General features: G+C 39.3%; 1 protein-coding gene across 7 annotated transcripts in view; it reads left to right on the top strand.

Moving 5' to 3' along the window:
• ptprt (protein tyrosine phosphatase receptor type T) overlaps positions 1 to 19,241 on the top strand; it is a 1,496,000-nt gene that overhangs the window by 1,024,947 nt on the left and 451,812 nt on the right. For all 7 annotated transcript variants that reach the window (XM_059980706.1, XM_059980710.1, XM_059980709.1 and 4 more), the window contains exon 8: positions 758 to 1,054. In XM_059980706.1, coding sequence (XP_059836689.1) covers positions 758 to 1,054 — 297 coding nt within the window. The remainder of the gene's footprint in view (positions 1 to 757; positions 1,055 to 19,241) is intronic.

Below are 19,241 nucleotides of genomic sequence, written 5' to 3'. Positions count from 1 at the left end.
ATCCACGAGGGCCTTCATTAAATGTTCAAGGCTCACTGTGAATTCTCAAGGGCAGATAGGGATGGGCAAAAAATGCTGACGTTGCCCCTGACCGTCTCACATTGTGCATCAATTGAAATATCCTTTCTTTTCTTTTAGTAATTAATTATTGTTTACTCCTTTGCTTTCTTTTCTGTAACTTCCAACTGATGGCCACTGAAACCTGGATTGTAACTTTTAAGTGGCATCATATTTACAGGCCTATAAAAAGTACTTCTACTGATAAAATTTGCTTTCCTTTGTTTGACGTTTGACACTCAAATATTTAATTCTTGTGTTTGATTCATGCACATTTGAAAACCAGTGCAATAGCTGATGCTGGAAAACAGAAATAATACTTCAGGCTGATGGTCTTTCATCTGACCTGGAAAAAAATCAGAACAGCAGATTCTATCAGCTAACAAGTGTAGCTGAGAGATCAGCCTTGGAGATATAATGACAATTCTCTTTTCAAAATACTCAACTTCAAGAAGATAGACAGCCATTTCTAGTTAAAGATTATATAAGATTAAAGTTTTTATTCAGCCTAAATTGTAAAAATTAGTCAATATTGAATTGGATGAATACTGCTATTCCTCATATAGTTGTTAATATCTCAGCCCTCAGTGCTTGGAAGCATGATTAGCAAGTAGTTTTGATGTTACCTTTCTGTTATGAGATCAGGTTAAGGGCCTGCATGCTTCTAATTATAATATAGTATTATTTTTATTTTTCCTAGATCCTGTCCATGGACCTCAGAGTGTGGAAGTTGTGGATGTCCGATCTCGTCAGTTAACTATTCATTGGGAACCATTTGGTTATGCAGTCACTCGTTGCCATAGCTACAACTTGACAGTTCAGTACCAGTATGTGCTTGGTCATCGGGAATATACAGCAGAAGAACTGATGCAAACATCATCCCACTATACATTGCGGGGACTGCATCCATACACCACAGTGAAACTTCGACTGGTATTGGTAAACCCAGAAGGAAGGAAAGATAGTGATGAAATTGTTATACAAACAGAAGAGGATGGTAAGTGCCCAAATTATTTTTCTTTTACCAGCAACGTAACATGGACTTTTGAGAGATACTGGGGGCAACTACTTGTCAGCTTTTTCTTAAAGCTTCTCTGACCACTGCTTTAAAGGACCATGGCAAAAGTGTAAAATAGTCAGAAATGCAGAACCCAAGGTCAATGTCTTAGAACTGGTTTGAGAGAGGTTTCAATCTGAATTCCAAAGATTGATGGGAAAAAAAGGTTGACTCAATTGTATGTGACTGGCACATGTGCATTATAAAGTATGCATGCTCAGTTGCCAGTCATTTATTAGGGCTCAATAAATTATTAACAAAGGTAGATCATTATGATATAATTTTGAGCTTTTTACTGATGCCGTATAATTCAGCACAGCAAGTTAGCTCTATAATAGCCAGCCCACCTAAACTCAGCATGCCTCCTCTTTAATGATTAGTGTGTTACGCATATTAAAGTCTCTCCCAGCATAAAATCCATAGTTTCTTTTGCAACCAAAATTAAAAGCATATTTTTCCAAGCCTCTTCAAATAAGTTCAAAGTAAAATTGTAACCCGTCCCAAGTAAATGGGGCAAAGAACCTACTCTATGAAAAGAAGGAACATATTGCGAAATGCCTTTAGTTCTCCTCCTGATAGTATGCTTCTTTTTATTCTCTAATTGTTTTCTAAATCTGTAGAAAATGAGGTCAGAGTGATAGAAATTCTCCTTTAGTTTCTAATGCTAAACAAATGTCAGAGTAGAAAACACCTTTGGTACTTCTGTCCTGTGGTTCAGATGAACCATTAGAGCACAGGGATTTCCATGAGAAATTGATTCATTTACTACTGTGGTTAAAGATGTATTTTGTTTTCCCTCAATGAGCAGAGTTGTTAATCATGCTCATACCCTCAATTCCATTTCTTTGTCACCTCTTTGGTGAATCAGTGGCAGCAATACTGATATAAAATATGCTCCAAAATTGCCTTTGTCAGTTACTTTAATAGATTTATTAATCTATCAAATATAAATGAGGAGAGAATGCAATAAAATAATGCATTGATGTGAAATTCTTCCAGATGCTAACATAATTATCACTTGAGTAAATTTAATCTTTAAGTATTATAATATTGATGAGAAACATATTCAAAAATTAAAGTATTTTGACATATATGATCTATGCAATATGGTTTGCCATTGGGCAACACAATAAAATATTTGAATTGATGTGACAGACAGCAGAGGTATAAATATACAGAGAAAAGATGGATCATTGACATTAATTTGACCTTTGGCATGGATGTGGGTGTGATGAAATAATTACATTAGTTGTTACATTTTCTGTTAAATCCGTTCTATAGATATGTGGGAAAAAACTTAAAGTCATGAAGATCTCCTATAGTCAGGAAGGGGAGTAATAGAGGCCAGAGAAATGGAGGAGTAATTAAACAAATACAAGTAACTTTACACAAATGAGAATGAAAAATTAAAGAAAGATAGTATTAGGAAGAAAATAATACATGAGAAATTAATGTAGTTGATGCACCATCAATAACTCTCGGAGACGGGAGGTGAACAATAGGCTTTTATTAGCAGCAAGAGACCACCACTCAACATCCTGAAGACTGAGGGGGGACCAATGCCTCCAATCACCTTTACACAGGGGTCTGTGGGAGGAGCCACAGGAGCAGTCAGCAGAGGGGCGTGTCCAGACAGGTATATGTAGTTTACCACAGTAGTGAAAGTTGATAAATTTCTAAGGCCAGTTAATTTTCATCCCAGAGAACTGAAGCAGCAATCATGGAAATAGAAGGTATATTGGTTCTCTTTTTCCCAAATTCTACAGATTCTGAATAGGTTCCTGCAGTGTGCATGGCAAACGTAATCCCATTATTTAAAAAAAGGGAGAAAACTACATATACATAAACCTCCTTGTGGGGAGATTGCCTGAAGTTGGAAAGAATGAGATAGCATGATAGTTTTCAATGAGATTGGACAGTCTGCATGGATTTCTGAAAGGAAAAGATGTTTGAAAAGCCCACGTTAGATTTAACTAATTTAACTAATTTAACTAATTGAATATGTAAGAGAAAATGAGTGGGTATGACAAACTTGGATTTTTAGAAAGCCTTTGATAAAGTTCCATGTATGAAAAGTGCATAAATTAAAATAAAAAGGATGGTTATAGGGTTAATAAGACATAAACACAGGAGCCAAGTTAGGGCATTCCATCCACCGAGCCAGTTCTGACATTCCATCATGGCTGACATATTATCTAACTGAACCATATTCTCCTGTTTTCTCCTTATAATCTTTGACACTGACTAACCAAGAAACTATCAACCTCCACATTAACTATACTCAATGATTTGGCCTTCACAGCTATCCATGGCAATGAATTCATCATGTTTACCACCTTCTGGCTAAAGAAATACCTCTGTATCTCCATTCTAAATGGACATTCCTCTATCTTGAGGCTATGCCCTCTGGTCCTAGACTCCCCCATTATAGGAAACATCCTCTCCACATCCATTCCATCCTGGGCTTTCAATGTTCAAACAGGTTTCAGTGAAACTTCATTCTTCTAAAGCTCCGTGAGTACAGGCCCAGAAACATCAAATGCACCTTATATGTTCACTCTCCCCTTTCATTCCCAGAATCATTCTCGTGAACTTCTTCTGGCCCCTGTTCAATAAATGCACATCTTTTCTTAGACATGAGGCTCAAAATTGCTCACAATACTCCAGATATGATCTGCGCAATGCCCTATAAAGCCTCAGCATCACATCCTTACTTTTATATTCTAGACCTCTCGAAATGAAGGCTAACATTGTATTTTCTTTCCTGACTCAATCTACAAGTTCACCTTTCGGAAATCCTGCACAGGGACTCCTAAGTCCTTTTGCACCTCTTATTTTTGAATTTTCTCCCTTTTAGAAAATAGTCTACTCTTTTATTCTTTGTACCAAAGTGTATGGTTATACACTTCCTTGCATTATATTTCATCGGCCATTTCTTCGTCCATTCTCGAATATGTACAAGTTCTTCTGTAGACTCTGTGATTCCTCAACACTACCTATCCCTCCACCTATCTTTGCATCATCTGCAAACTTAGCCACAAAGCTGTTAGTTCTGTCATCCAACACATTGACATATAATGTGAAAAGAAGGGGTTCCAATACCAACCCCTGCCGTATATCATTAGTCACCGGCACCAACCAGAATAGGCCCCATTATTCTGACTCTTTCCCGCCTGCCTGTCAGCCATTCTTCTATCCATCCTAATATCTTTACTGTAATATCATATTCTTTTTTCTTGTTAAGCAGCCTCATGTGTGGCACCCTGTCAAAAGCTTCTGAAAATGCAAGTAAATTACATCCACCGATTCTCCTTCGTCTATCCTTCCTATTATTTCCTCAAAGAATTTCGACAAATTTGTCATGCACATGCAAGATTTCCCCTTAAGAAAACTATACTATTTTATTATATGCCTCCTAGTACCTCAAATCCTCATCCTTAGTAAGGAACTCGAGCATCTTCCCATATCTAACTAGCCTTTCTTCCTCCTCCCTCCCTTCTTGAAGAGTGGAGAGACATCTGCGTTTTTCCAGTCCTCTGGAACCATTCCAGAATCAAGTGATTCTTGAAAGATCATTACTAATGACTCCACAATCTCTTCAGTTACCTCTTTCAGAACCTTTGGTTGTAGTCCATCTAGTCCAGGTGACTTATCTACCCATAGACCTTTCAGCTTCTCAAGCATATTTTCCGTTGTAATAGGAGAATTTCTGGCATACTGCTAGTGTCTTTTATAGTGAAGACTGACACAAAATACTTGTTAAGTTTGTCTGCCATTTTTCTGTCCACCTTTACTGCCTTTCTAGTGTTGTTTTCCAGTGGTCTGATACACACTTTCACCTCTCTTTTCCTCTTCTTACATCTGAAAAAAAAGTTTTGTGTTCTCTTTGATAGTACTGGCTAGCTTACCTTCATATTTCATGTCTTCTCTGTTTATGGCTTTTTTAGTTGACTTCAGTTGATTGTAAAATCTTCCCAATCATTTTAATGTCCCATTAATTTTTGCTCTATCCTATGCCCTCCCTTGTCCTTTTTGTCATTGTAGTTAAATTAATTTCAGTATCTTTTCAGTGGAATTTGGAATTAAAGCAGCCGATGAGATTTTGCAAATGAGTGACAACTTTGAGACATGTGTGTTAAACCACCCACATTTGCAGTTTTGTCATCATTACTAAGGGAAATAACAAGACATCATGGCATTAATATTACTTGTGAAACAGCATACAGTTCTTTCTGATGTATTTATAATTCTCTAAAAATCCTTACATTTTACATAACCCTATTGGAGAGTCATTGTATGGTAGCCAACATTTCTACCTTCAAGATGAATGACAAAGAAAAACTGTATTTCATTTTACAAAAAACTCAACGTTTTGAAATGTTCTTGAGAAAAATATACCAGGACAGTTTTGCTTATCATTAAGAATAGTGCTTTGAAAATTTCTGTCATATCCTCTCTCTTCACTCAACCAGTGAGGTTTACCAGTGAGCATGTTCTTTAGATAAAGGAAAAGTCAGATAGACTGATGATAAGAAACCACTTTATTCAGTGGTTACAAGTTATTAAAATTTCTGCAGTAGAAGATTGTGAATGCTAAATCAGCGAGTATGTCCAATATTAAGATTAATAGAATTTTAGATGATACAGAAATCAGGGATATAGGAATCAGGGAAGGAAAGTGAAAAAGTAACAGCGTCACCCATGATCCTCTTAAATGATGAATGAGGTTTCCTTCGGCAACCAGAGGTTCTATGTCTTTTTAAATCTGAGACTGTCTTAATATTTTATATGACAAAATTTAATAAAATAAGCATATTCCAAGAAGTACTAATATACAGATGATCAAGAGAAATCAATAATTTTTTATACAATGGCCTCAGTTTAGTTTACATTATGTCAGAAATTAGTTAAATGGAACAGACTCAATAGGCCAAATGACCTAATTCTGCTCCTATATCTTATGAAAATCATCTTCAAATATCATAGAAACATTGAAAACCTACAGCACAATACAGGCTCTTCAGCCCACAATGCTGTGCCGAACATGTACTTAGTTTAGAAATTACCTAGGGTTACATATAGCCCTCTATTCTTCTAAACTCCATGTACCTAGCCAGGAGTCTCTTAAAATACCCTATTGTAGCCACCTCCACCACAGTTGCCGGCAGCCCATTCCACACACTCACCACTCTCTGCATAAAAAATCTTACCCCTGTCATCCCCTCTGTACCTACTTCCAAGCACCTTAAAACTGTGCCCTCTCACATTAGCCATTTCAGCCCTGGGAAAAAGCCTCTGACTATTCACACAATCAATGCCTCTCATCATCTTATACACCTCTATCAGGTCACCTCTCTTCCTCTGTTGCTCCAGGGAGAAAAGGCCAAGTTCACTCATCCTATTCTCGACGTAAGGCATGCTCCCCAATCCAGGCAATTTCCTTGTAAATCTCCTCTGCACCTTTCCTCTAGTTTTCACATCCTTCCTGTAGTGAGATGACCAGTACTGAGCACAGTACATCAAGTGGGGTCTGAACAGGGTCCTATACAGCTGTAACATTACCTCTTGGTTCTTGAATTCATTCCCATGGCTGATGAAGGCCAATGCACTGTATGCCTTCTTAATGACACAGTCAACCTGCTCAGCAGCTATGAGTGTCCTATAGACACGGACTCCAAGATTCCTCTGATCCTCCACGCTGCCAAGAGTCTTATCGTTAATGCTATATTCTGCCATAATATTTGACCTACCAAAATGAACCACCTCACACTTATCTGGGTTGAGCTCCATCTGCCACTTCTCAGCCCAGTTTTGCATACTATCGATGTCCCACTGTAATCCCTGACAGCCCTCCACACTATCCACAATACCTCCAATCTTTGTGTCATCAGCAAATTTACTAACCCATCCCACAACTTCCTCATCCAGGTCATTTATAAAAATCAAGAAGAGAAGGGGTCCCAGAACAGATCACTGAGGCACACCACTGGTCACCAACCTCTATGCAGAATATGGCCTGAATATAACCACTCTTTGCCTTCTGTGGGCAAGCCACTTCTGGATCCATAAAGCAAGGTGCCCTTGGATCCCATGCCTGCTTACTTTCTCAATAAGACTTGCATGGGGTACCTTATCAAATGCCTTGCTGAAATCCATATACACTACTTTACTGTTCTATCTTCATCAATGTGCTTAGTCATAAAGTTGAGTATTTAATTTAGTCATAAATTTATAGTTTAGTATAAATGTGTTTATATCCTAGCTAACTTGATAAGTTTGTATACCAATATGTCTCAGCATATTGTCTAGCATTTTCCAAAATTTAGCAATTCACTGTCAAGTTAAAAAAGTTTAAGTAAACTTACAGATATAATTGCTTTATATTATGATGGATCTAGCATTAGTAATGGATGGTTGGGTGGAAATATATCTGTACCAAAGGAGGTGCAAGGTGCTCCTTTCCTTCGCTAGTCTGCAGGTCACCCTTGGGCAAGGTGTAGCACCTGCTTAGCCCCCTCGTCAGGGTCACATGAAGCCATAGGAGCAGGTCATTTGAGCAGCTGATACATATCACAAATCCTGGTTACGTGACCACTGATGCCAGGCAGATAATCTCTGAAGAATATTGATAATGGCTGCGGTCACCGGACTTGCCCAGAAGAAAGCAATGACAAACCACTTCTGCAGAAAAATTTGCCAAAAACAATCATGGTCTTTAACCATGATCACCCATATCATATGGCATGGCACATAATGATGATGAAAAGTATGAATAAGTTAGCAGTATGAGTGAAATTCTTTCAGCTTTCCCAAAGACCAAGAAATAGATCTGAATTAAAAAGCATTGATGCCTTTGAGGAATGCAAAAGATTGCATTTTAATATTCATTAAAACCTCAATAAGAAATAATGACAGTTTACAGAGGTGAGTTAAAATTGTGCAGTCTGATCTATCCCAGATTACATTTGTGACTTAGAATTATTTTAGTGGCAAAAACTTGGTGAATATTGAAGTAGCAACAGAAATTTCCAGTTTAAGGTTATTGAAAGCTGGATATTGAAGTGCTGTGAATTAATAGAATGGATCAGGCAGAAGTAGTGACACATAACAAAGGATAAGTGTGCATATTAATAGGTGAGACTAAACATGGCTGCTCACATCAGCAGCCCCATTATTCAGTACACAAGTTGAGTATCTTATACTCCTTTCTTTATAGTATCTATAGAGCTATCGTCATTCTTCTTGATCAGCGCTGCTTTTTAAATCTGTATATTTGGTTTATGGTTCACTTTAATTTCCGGCCATTTTGCCTTTAAGAGATTCCTTGAGCTTTCTAAATTTTTATGATTGAATGAATGCAAATTCTATGTTGGCATTCATTTCAAGAGGAATAGTGTGTAAGAGTAAGGAGGTGTTGATGAGGCTGTATTTGGAATACTGTGTGCAGTTTTGGGCCCCCTATCTTAGGCTACGTCCACACTAGACTGGATCATTTTGACAACACCGGTTTCACGTAAAAACGAAAGGCGCCCACACTATGCGTTTTTAAAAATACCTCTGTCCTTATTAAAATGGATATTTCAGTGAATTTCAGTGCAGAGCACATCTACCAAATATAAGCAACATGTTTGGTGTCGAATCTCGCTGTGAAAGTGCGCGTTTGTGCAGTTACAGACTAGACAAACTTAAACAACGTACAGCTGTTGGCTCTCATGCAGGATGACTTAAAAGTAAAATAATGCAAATACTAGAGTGTATGGAGGCAACCGACAGGGAGTTCACTGACAGTATGACCCAGCTGATGACGAACATTGAAAAACCGACAACACTGTTGCATAAATAAAGCCCCTTGTTAAATGTATAAAACATGTTTGCATCAGTGTTATCTTGTATTTCCATACAATGTTGCATTAGGCTGTTACATATCTATTGTCAGAGAAGTACTTGCATAAATAGGTAAACCACCTTCATACGAGCAAGGACAGAAAACAGGGCAAAGTGAGTATATTTATTTATTCAGTATGTTATGGGTCAAAGTATTTGGTGAGTACATTTCTAACTCCTGGCATCAGTCTCGTTGCTGTCTGTTCTGAAATTATTAGGTTGTGTTCAAGAAAACAATGAAATGGCGCGCTGCCATCACAATCTGTGCCGGCATGTCATGACAGCATTTTTAGATTTCTCTGGTTACCCTGTCCACACTGCTTCGGTCAATCTGGCATTTTCAAAATTACACACTCTGGAGAGCGTTTCTGAAAATCTCTGGTTTCAGGGGACAAAAACACCGTTTTAGTGTGGATGGAGGATAAAAACAAAGAGAAAGAACTTCAGTTACAGATTTATCAGGTCTAGTGTGGACGTAGCCTTAGAAGGGATGTACCGATGTTGGAGAGAATTCAGAGAAGATTTACGAGGATGATTCCTGGAATGCAGGGGTTAACATATGAGGAGCGCTGGGTTGGCTCTTGGACTGTATTCATTAGAGTATAGAAAAATGAGAGGGGATTCAATAGAAACATTTCGAATGTTGAAAGGGTTGGACAGAGTAGATGTGGAAAGGCTTTTCCCTTGGTGGGTGAGTCCAGGACAAGAGGTCAAAGTCTTAGAATTAGAGCGTACCCGTTTAAAACAGAGATGAGGAGAAAGTTTTTTAGCCAGAGGGTCGTGGATTTATGGAATTCGTTGCCACATGCAGCTGTGGAGGCCCGATCATTGAGGGTATTTAAGGAAGAGATTGATAGGTATCTAATTAGTCAGGGTATCAAGGGATATGGGGAAAAAGTCAGAAATTGGAACTAGATGGGAGAATAGTTTAGCTCATGGTGGAGTGGCGGAGCAGACTTGATGGGCCGAATGGCCTGCTTCTGCTCCTTTGTCTTGTGATCTTTTGATAACGTTCCAAGTTTGATCTTATGAATTACCCAACATTATGGGAGATCCAGTTACATTCTCTCCCAAGGAGGTGTGCAGATACTCTCCCAGAAGTTGTATCACTTCTCATGAAATTTAGCATAAATCCTTCAGGATCAATCGGCACACTGTTGATTACAATGACTCTGCGGTGTTTACTTAGGCACCGTAGATACTAAGGTGCAATAAATAAAATTATTAATGTGACAGAACTTGGGTTTTCTCCTCAAAGATGATGAAATATTGTTCAAGACCATTAATTTTCCCATTTCCTTTGATTTTACTTTTAATTAAGCTGACATTATGCATACACCTGGAGCTGTTTTCCCTTTACATTCAGTGGGACTTCAGTCTCATGCATCACTGACAGTAGTTAACTGGTAGATGTAAGTAACAATTAGTTGTGGCTGCTATACTGAGTATAGTATATACATTAGCAGTATGATTATGAATCTTCAACTTTCACTTCAAGTAGATTTAAAAAGAAAAAATGACAGTCAAAATCTTGATAAATAAGTTTAATTTAAAATGGAAACATTACCTCATTTGAAACAATGTATCTTCTTCTACTAGTTCAATTGACTTTACAATTTTTGTTTCAGCAGCGTCTATAAACTACGGTTAACATAGTCCTATTTTTGCAACTTTTAAACAGGCATAGGCCTATAGCTTTACAATTATAAACATACTGAAAAGGTACTTTATTTAACTTTTAAAAACTCAAAATATTTTGTGTAAATCATTTAAATGATATATTTTCTGATGATGAAAATGCTGAGGTTATTACAAAACATTATTAGTTAGAACCATAGAACATTACAGCACAGAAACAGGCCTTTTAGCCCTTCTTGGCTGTGCCGAACCATTTTTCTGCCTAGTCCTACTGATCTGCACTCGGCCCATATCCCTCCATACACCTCTCATCCATGTACTTGTCCAAGTTTTTCTGAAGTGCTAAAAGTGAGCCTGCATTCACCACTTCAACTGGCAGCTCATTCCACGCTCCCACCACTCTCTGTGTGAAGAAGCGCCCCCTAATGTTCCCTTTTCCCCCTCCACCCTTAACCCATGTCCTCTGGTTTTTTCCTTCCCTAGCCTGAGTGGAAAAAGCCTGCTTGCATTCACTCTATCTATAGCCATCATAATTTTATACACCTCTATCAAATCTCCCCTCATTCTTCTACACTCCAAGGAATAAAGTCCTAATCTATTCAACCTTTCTCTGTAAGTCAGTTTCTCAAGTCCCGGCAACATCTTTGTAAACCTTCTTTGCACTCTTTTAACCTTATTAATATCCTTCCTATAATTTGGTGACCAAAACTGCACACAATACTCCAAATTCGGCCTCACCAATGTCTTATACAACCTCACCATAATATTCCAACTCTTATACTCAATACTTTGATTTATAAAGGCCAATGTACCAAAAGCTCTCTTTACTACCCTATCTACCTGTGAAGCCACTTTTAGGGAATTATGTATCTGTATTCCCAGATCCCTCTGTTCTACTGCACTCCTCAGTGCCCTACCATTTACATTGTATGTGTTACCTTGGTTTGTCTTTCCAAAGTGCAATACCTCACATTTGTTTGTACTAAACTCCATCTGCCATTTTGCCCACTTTTCCAGCTGGTCCAAATCCCTGTGCAGGCTTTGAAAATCTCCCTTACTGTCCACTACACCTCCAATCATCAGCAAATTTGCTGATCCAATTTACCACATTATCATCCAGATCATTGATAGAGATGACAAATAACAATGGACCCAGCACTGATCCCTGTGGCACCCCACTAGTCACAGGCCTCCACTCAGAGTAGCAATCCTCCACTACCACTCTGACTTCTTCCATTGAGCCAATGTCTAATCCAATTTACTACCTCACCATGTATACCTAGCAACTCAATCTTCCTAACAATCCTCCCATGTGGGACCTTGTCAAAGGCCTTACTGAAGTCCATGTAGACAACAACATCCACTGCCTTCTCTTCATCCACTTTCCTGGTAACCTCCTCGAAAAACTCTAATAGGTTGGTTAAACATGACCTAACATGCACAAAGCCATGTTGACTCTCCCTAATAAGTCCCTGTCTATCTAAATACTTGTAGATCCTATCTCTTAGTACTCCTTCCAATAATTTGCCTACTACTAATGTCAAACTTACCGGCCTATAATTTCCTGGATTACTTTTAGAGCCTTTTTTAAACAACGGAATAAATTGAGCTATCCTCCAATCATCCGACACCTCACCCATGGATACCAGCATTTTAAATATATCTGCCAGGGCCCCTGCAATTTCAACACTTGTCTCCTTCAAGGTCCAAGGCAATACTCTGTCAGGTCCTGGGGATTTATCTACTCTGATTTGCCTCAAGACAGCAAGCACCTCCTCCTCTTTAATTTGTATAGGTTCCATGACCTCACTACTTGTTTGCCTTATTTCCATAGACTCCTTGCCAGTCTCCTTAGTAAATACAGGTGCAAAAAAAAACATTTAAAATCTCCCCCATTTCTTTTGTTTCCATACATAGCTGACCATTCTGATCTTCAAGAGGACCAATTTTATCCCTTACTATCCTTTTGCTCTTTATATACTGTACCTGTAGAAGCTCTTAGGATTATCCTTCACTTTGATTACCAAAGCTAACTCATGTCTTCTTTTAGCCCTCCGGATTTCATTCTTAAGTATTTTCTTGCACTTCTTATACACCTCAAGAACCTTATTTGCTCCTTGTTTCCTATGTATGTTATACACCTCTCTCTTCTTCTTCATCAGATTTCCAATATCCCTCGAAAACCAAGGTTCCTTATTCTTACTCACTTTGCCTTTAATCCTGACAGGAACATACAAACTCTGCACTCTTAAAATTTCTCCTTTGAAGGCCTCCTACTTACCAATCACATCCTTGCCAGAGAACAACGTGTCCCAATCCATGCTTTTTAGATCCATTCTCATTTCTTCAAATCTGGCCTTTTTCCAGTGTAGTACCTCAACCTGAGGACCAGATCTATCTTTATCCATGACCAAGTTGAAACTAATGGTGTTATGATCACTAGACCCAAAGTGTTCCCCTACACACACTTCAATCACTTGACCTAACTCGTTTCCTAATAGGAGATCCAATATTGCATCCTCTCTAGTTGGTACCTCTATATTTTGATTTTAAAAACTTTCCTGAACACATTTTACAAACTCTAACCCATCTAGACCTTTAACGGTATGGGAGTCCCAATCAATATGTGGAAAATTAAGTCCCCTTCTATCACAACTTTATGTTTCCCGCAGTTGTCTGCTATGTCTCTGCAGATTTGCTCCTCCAATTCTCACTGACTATTGGGTGGTCTATAATACAACTCCATTAATGTGGTCATACCTTTCCTGTTTCTCAGCTCCATCCATATGGCCTTGGTAGACAAGCCCTGTAAACTGTCCTGCCTCAGCATTGCTGTAACATTTTCCCTGACTAGCAATGCAACCCCCCCACCCTTCATTCCTCTGCCTCTATCATGTCTGAAACATCGGAACCCTGAAACATTAAGCTGCTAGTCCTGCCCCTCCTGTAGCCAAGTTTCACTAATGCTATAATGTTATAATTCCACGTGTCAATCTACGCCCTCAGTTTGTCTGACTTCCCCACAATACACCTCACATTGAAATAGACACACCTCAGAAGATTATTACCACCACACACAACCCTTCCATTTCTGACTTTGCATGAACTTTTAACATCATTTATTTTCACCCCTTCTCCACTATCTGCTCTGGCACTCTGGTTCCCACCCCCCTGCAAATCTAGTTTAAACCTCCCCAACAGCACTAGCAAACGTCCCTGCAAGCATTTTGGTCCTCCTATAGTTCAGGAGTAACCCATCTCTCTTGTACAGGTCCCACCTGCCCCAGAGGAGGCTCCAATGATCCTGAAATCTGAAACCCTGCCCCCTACACCAGTTCCTCAGCCATGTGTTCATCCTCCAGAGCATCCTATTCTTACCCTCACTGGCACGTGATTAATCATTTGGCTGCATAAAGCAGAGGCAATTTCAACTTATTTAAGTACATATTTGGCTGCAAAGCTGTAATTCAGAAACCATTTTCAATAGTATGTGTTTCTACTAACTTCCAGAATGTTGAGTTGCCTGGAGTGGGCTGTGAGTTACAATCTAAATGCAACACACATAAAATGCTGTAGGAACTGAACTGGTCAGGCAGCATCTATGGAAGGAAATGAACAGTTGTTGTTTTGAACTGAGGCCCTTTATCAGGATTGGGAAGGAAGAGGGCAGAAACGAGAATAAATTATATGGAGATGAGAGGAGCACAAGCTGGCAGATAGTAATTGAGACCAACTGGTGAGTTTCTGCAGCATTCTTTGTGTGGGCTGCTCAAGATTTCTTGCATCTGAAATCTCTTGCCTCTCCATCTAATTGCAGCAATCAGGTGAATACCGTTAATCTGGTTGACAAATGCATCATGTGTCAGGTCCACAGCTATTTTGAATGACATGAAGTTTTTTGGAGCAGTTGTTCTATCTTTTTCTCTGATCATGTGATACTAGTGTTCAATATTTGGCAGGAAACAAATGTGTTAGTTGCTGTCTAAAATAGATTAAATCTACATTTCAAATTGTAGGCGCAATTGAGGTGTGTGTGTGTGTGTGTGTGTGCGTGTGTGCGTGTGTGCGTGTGTGTGTGTGTGTGTGTGTGAAGTCCGTATTCATAAAAATAATTAGAGTAGTGTTTAATGACAGCAACAACTTCAACTTAGATGTAAAAGCTGCTTCTATATTTACTATTCTGTCAAAACTTGAATGCAATGTGGTAACTTCAACATCATAGGATACCTAATTTCCAGCATGTCTGTCTGCCTAATGTTCTAATTTGCTGATTGGAACAGACATGGAATGTGATTCTGCAAATGACTGTGTTCGTGGTTTGACCAAGTGAAATGACATTATCCTGAGCCTCAATCTGCAAATTAATTAACCACACAGACTAGTTTTCAAACAGAGCAGTGACACGGGAGAGGCAGAGATAAATAGGAATGGCTGGTGATTACATTCAGAAAACAAGATACAGGAAACCTGCATTTTTCATGCAATTGAGATAGAAGTAAAATGTGAGCACTAAGGAGAAGCTGCAGAAGAACACAGAGCCATAGAATCATAGAACAGTACAGCACAGAACTGGGCCCTATGGCCCATCTAGTCTATACTAAACTATTTAACGCTGCCAGCTCCGATTGACCTGCACTGGGACCACAGCCCTCCATAGCCAACCATCTATATACCTATCCAAACTTCTCTTAAATGTAGAAATAAAGCTTGCATGCACCACTCATGATGGCAGCTCATTCCACATTCTCATGGCCTTCTGAGTGAAAGTTTCTCCTCATGTTCCCCTGAAACTTTTCACCTTTCACTGTTCATCCATGACCTCTAGTTGTACTCCCACCTTACCTCAGTGGGAAAAGCCTGCTTGCATTTACTCTATCTACATCACACATAATTTTGGATACCTCTATCAAATCTCCTCTTAGTCTTCTAAATTCCAAGGAATAAAGTTTTAACCTATTCAATCTTTCCTTACAACTCAAATCCTCCATACCGGGCAACATCCTTGTAACTTTTCTCTGTAGTAGATGAGACAGAAAAGAATAAGAATCTGTGATAATATTGACATTTTTATTTCATTTCAAATTCTATTGTTAAAACAATAAGAAATTATTCCAGCTACCTGAAGACTTTATAGACTTAGCTCTATAACAACTCAGGTTTCAGTAGGCCTTGCAAGTTTTCAAGTGGTCACGACACCATTGTGCAATCCATGCTTTATTGATGGTAACCCTGAAATTCCTGGAGAATATCAGCAATGGAGTGCTGGAACTCTAGTTAGAGGCAAAAAGATAGATAATGGCAAGGCTTCCTGCTATTCCGGGAGTTTCTACTTTGATACATAGGGTGAAAGCAAGTGCCCCACACCTATACATGGTAAATGCTGAACTGGGATCTCAACAAGACCAGTGACTCATTCTGCCAGTCCTTACTCTTGCTCCTTGAGTGCTGTAGAGTTTTCTATGGTGGCTAGTATGTTCGATCCTCATAAGAATGCATGTATTTTCTAGCAGTGGGGAAAGTGAGAGATACAGCCTTGAAGGATGAATCCAACTTTTATGAAATCATGATTGATATTTGCTTTCCAAATATTTGCCATGAATAATTAAATTGTTTAATTATGCCCCATCCATTCAAATCTACTCTTCAGCTTTTTTTTCTTCTCCAGTCCTGCTGAAGGGTCTCAGCCTGAAACATAGACTGTACTTTTTTCCATTGACGCTGGCTGGCCTGCAGAGTTCCTCCAGCATTTTGTGCGTCTTGCTTGGATTTCCTGCACCTGCAGTTTTTCTCTTCCTTGTAGATAGCAAATGTTTTGAAGCTCCAAGAGGTAAAACTCCTTTCACTACACAACCTCTGATTAGTTCTTGTACCATAGTGGCTGATCTAATTGGTTTCCTGGTCAGTCATGACCATTGCCTCTTTTGCAAGGATGTTGATGGGGAAGGACTTGGAATAGTAAGGTCGCTGAATCTCAAAAGTACTGTCTTCAATTACATTTCACTGGCAATGGTAATTGTCTGGAAATATTCTGATAGTGTTGTTTCTTGTCACGTATCAGTCCATGTTGGCTAGATCTTAAAAGCATGAGTCGTTTCACTTTCTGAGAAATTGCAAAATGGACTGGGCATTGTGCTATCATCAACAAACAGCTCCTTCACTATTCATATGATGAAGTAAAGAAAACTAAGCCTAGTACATCACCACAAGGAATCCCTATGGAGTTGCATTGAAGAAGAACTAATAGACATCCAATATCCAAAACCACCTACTTTTGCCTGAGGTTAATCCACCTTTATGCCCATTGAATTCATTACCACAGGTTCTTAATACTTCACTCAGTCAAATGCTGCCTAGTGAAGCATCAACTCTGGAATCTTCTTAAACCTACTTTTCACATTAGCTGTTTAATTGTCCATCACCATTCTCAACAGGAAATGGCAGAATTGCTGAATTTTGATGAGATCGATGGATTATGGAACAGCTACTTTTTAGCTTTTTTGCACACATTTTGCAGCCTCAATCATTTGGCACATATTTTGAGATACACCGGGTATGTTCTGGCCTTTGGCAATTACTGATTCTCATGGCTATCATGACTGTACCTCTTCACACTCTGTCTCCTGTAAAAATGCTATTCCCTTTTCTAATTCTCTTCATCTCTTCTGCATCTATTCCCAGGATGAGGCTTTTCTTTCTAGAACATCAGAGATGTGCTCCTTCTTTAAAAGATGGTGCTTCCCTTCCTCCACCATTGATGCTTCCTCACCTGCCATTTCCCAGAGCCCCGTGCTCAAACCATCTTCCCACTGCCTCAACAGGAATAGAGTTCTTCCTGTCCTCATCTATCACCCCATGAGCCTCAGCATCCAACACATCATTTCACATCATTTTCCACAATATCCACTATTTTCAAAGAGATCCTACCACATCTTTACCTCCCCCACCCCACCACTTGCTGCTTTCTGTAAGGTTCACTCCCTGCGCAATTCTCTTGTCTATTTGTCCCTCCTCATTAATGCCCCTCCTGTCACATGTCCCCGCAAGCAACAGAAAGGCTACACCTGTCCATTCACTTCCTCCCTTCCCTCCACTGAGGGCCCCAAACAGCCTTTCCAGGTGAGGCAACATTTCATCTGTGAACCTGTTGCAGTTGTCTTTTGCATTCGGTGCTTCCAAAGCGGACTCCTCTACATTGGTGAGAGCCGACATAAATTGTAGGACAACTTTGTTGAACATCCACCAAAAGCAGAATTTCCTGCTGGCCAAATATTTTAATTCCTCTTCTGACATGTTAGTCCATGGCCTCCTCTTTTGCCATGTTGAGGCCGCTCTCAGGGTGGAAGAGCAACACCTCATATTCCATCTAGGTAACCTCCAACTTGATGGCATGAACACTAATTTCTTCTTCCATTATTTTTACCCTTCTCCTTCTATTCCCCACTCTGACCTCTTACCTCTTCTTCTCATCTGCCTTTCACCTCTCCTGGTGCCCCTCCTTCTTCCCTTTCTCCCATAGTCCACTCTCCTCTTCTATCAGATTATTTCTTCTCCAGCCTTTTACCTTTCCCACACACTTGTCTTCAGTACAGCTAGTACAGCTAGTCACTGTACAGCTAGTCTTCCTTCCCACCCCCAATCATTTTATTCTGGTGTCTTCCCTCTTCATTTCTAGTTCTGAAGAAGGGTCTTGGCCCAAAATGTCAACAGTTCATTCATTTCCATAGATGCTGCCTGACCTGCTGCGTTCCCCACCATTTTATATGTGTTGTTTCACAAAGAGAAAAAAACACTCCCCTCATTAGATGGCTCACATTCCAAAGCACCCACTATCTCTAACCATAACCCAAACACTGCTTCTACAGAAAGACCATTACATTAGCAGTGAAACCCTTAGCAGTGAGCCCTTTCCCAGGGAGTTACACTCGGTAACCCTTGGTGATAGATATTGAAGCTCCCCATCCTGAGCACTTGCTAAGTTTAGTTCTTCTTCATTTTGAAAGACCACTGAATCATCCACTGAGAAGAGAAGCTAATGGAAATTTTACTGACCCCAGTGCATCTCTGAGATTGAAGATGGCGCAGAATCCCAATTGGGTCTTGCCTATGAGAAATGTGGAACTATTTTAGGTTATAGTCTTTTATTGGCATAGATGCTGCTATTATGCCATTGGTACCTGGATTTATCCTATCCTGCCCATCAGAGATTATTCTAAGGATATGGAATTAAGTCGGTATCATTCTTACCAAACATCATAAAACCCAAAAAATAGAAATATTCATATGGCATCTTTCAAGCTGTCCTAATATTGAAATACTTAAGACTTGTAGCCATTGTATTAACATAGGAATTGCTACAACCAATTTAAAAGGATTAAGTAAGGACCCACAATTAGTGTCTGATTGAATAATGGTGGGAGGAGCATAAATCCTGGGTATTTCACCAAATATAGCAGACCTTTCAATTATGTTGGAGGATTTCTTACAATTGGAGTCAAACTTAATCTTATCTTAAAGAGTATTATTGTCTTTCAGATTCCCTCATGATTGCTCCAGAGATTCAGCCTAGATTTTTGTACTCAGGTCTCTAAACTGTGACTCAATCCAA

The sequence above is a fragment of the Hypanus sabinus genome, chromosome 9, assembly GCF_030144855.1.
Source record: "Hypanus sabinus isolate sHypSab1 chromosome 9, sHypSab1.hap1, whole genome shotgun sequence".
Classification (NCBI taxonomy): domain Eukaryota; kingdom Metazoa; phylum Chordata; class Chondrichthyes; order Myliobatiformes; family Dasyatidae; genus Hypanus; species Hypanus sabinus.
This window is presented reverse-complemented; position numbering and strand designations above follow the sequence as displayed.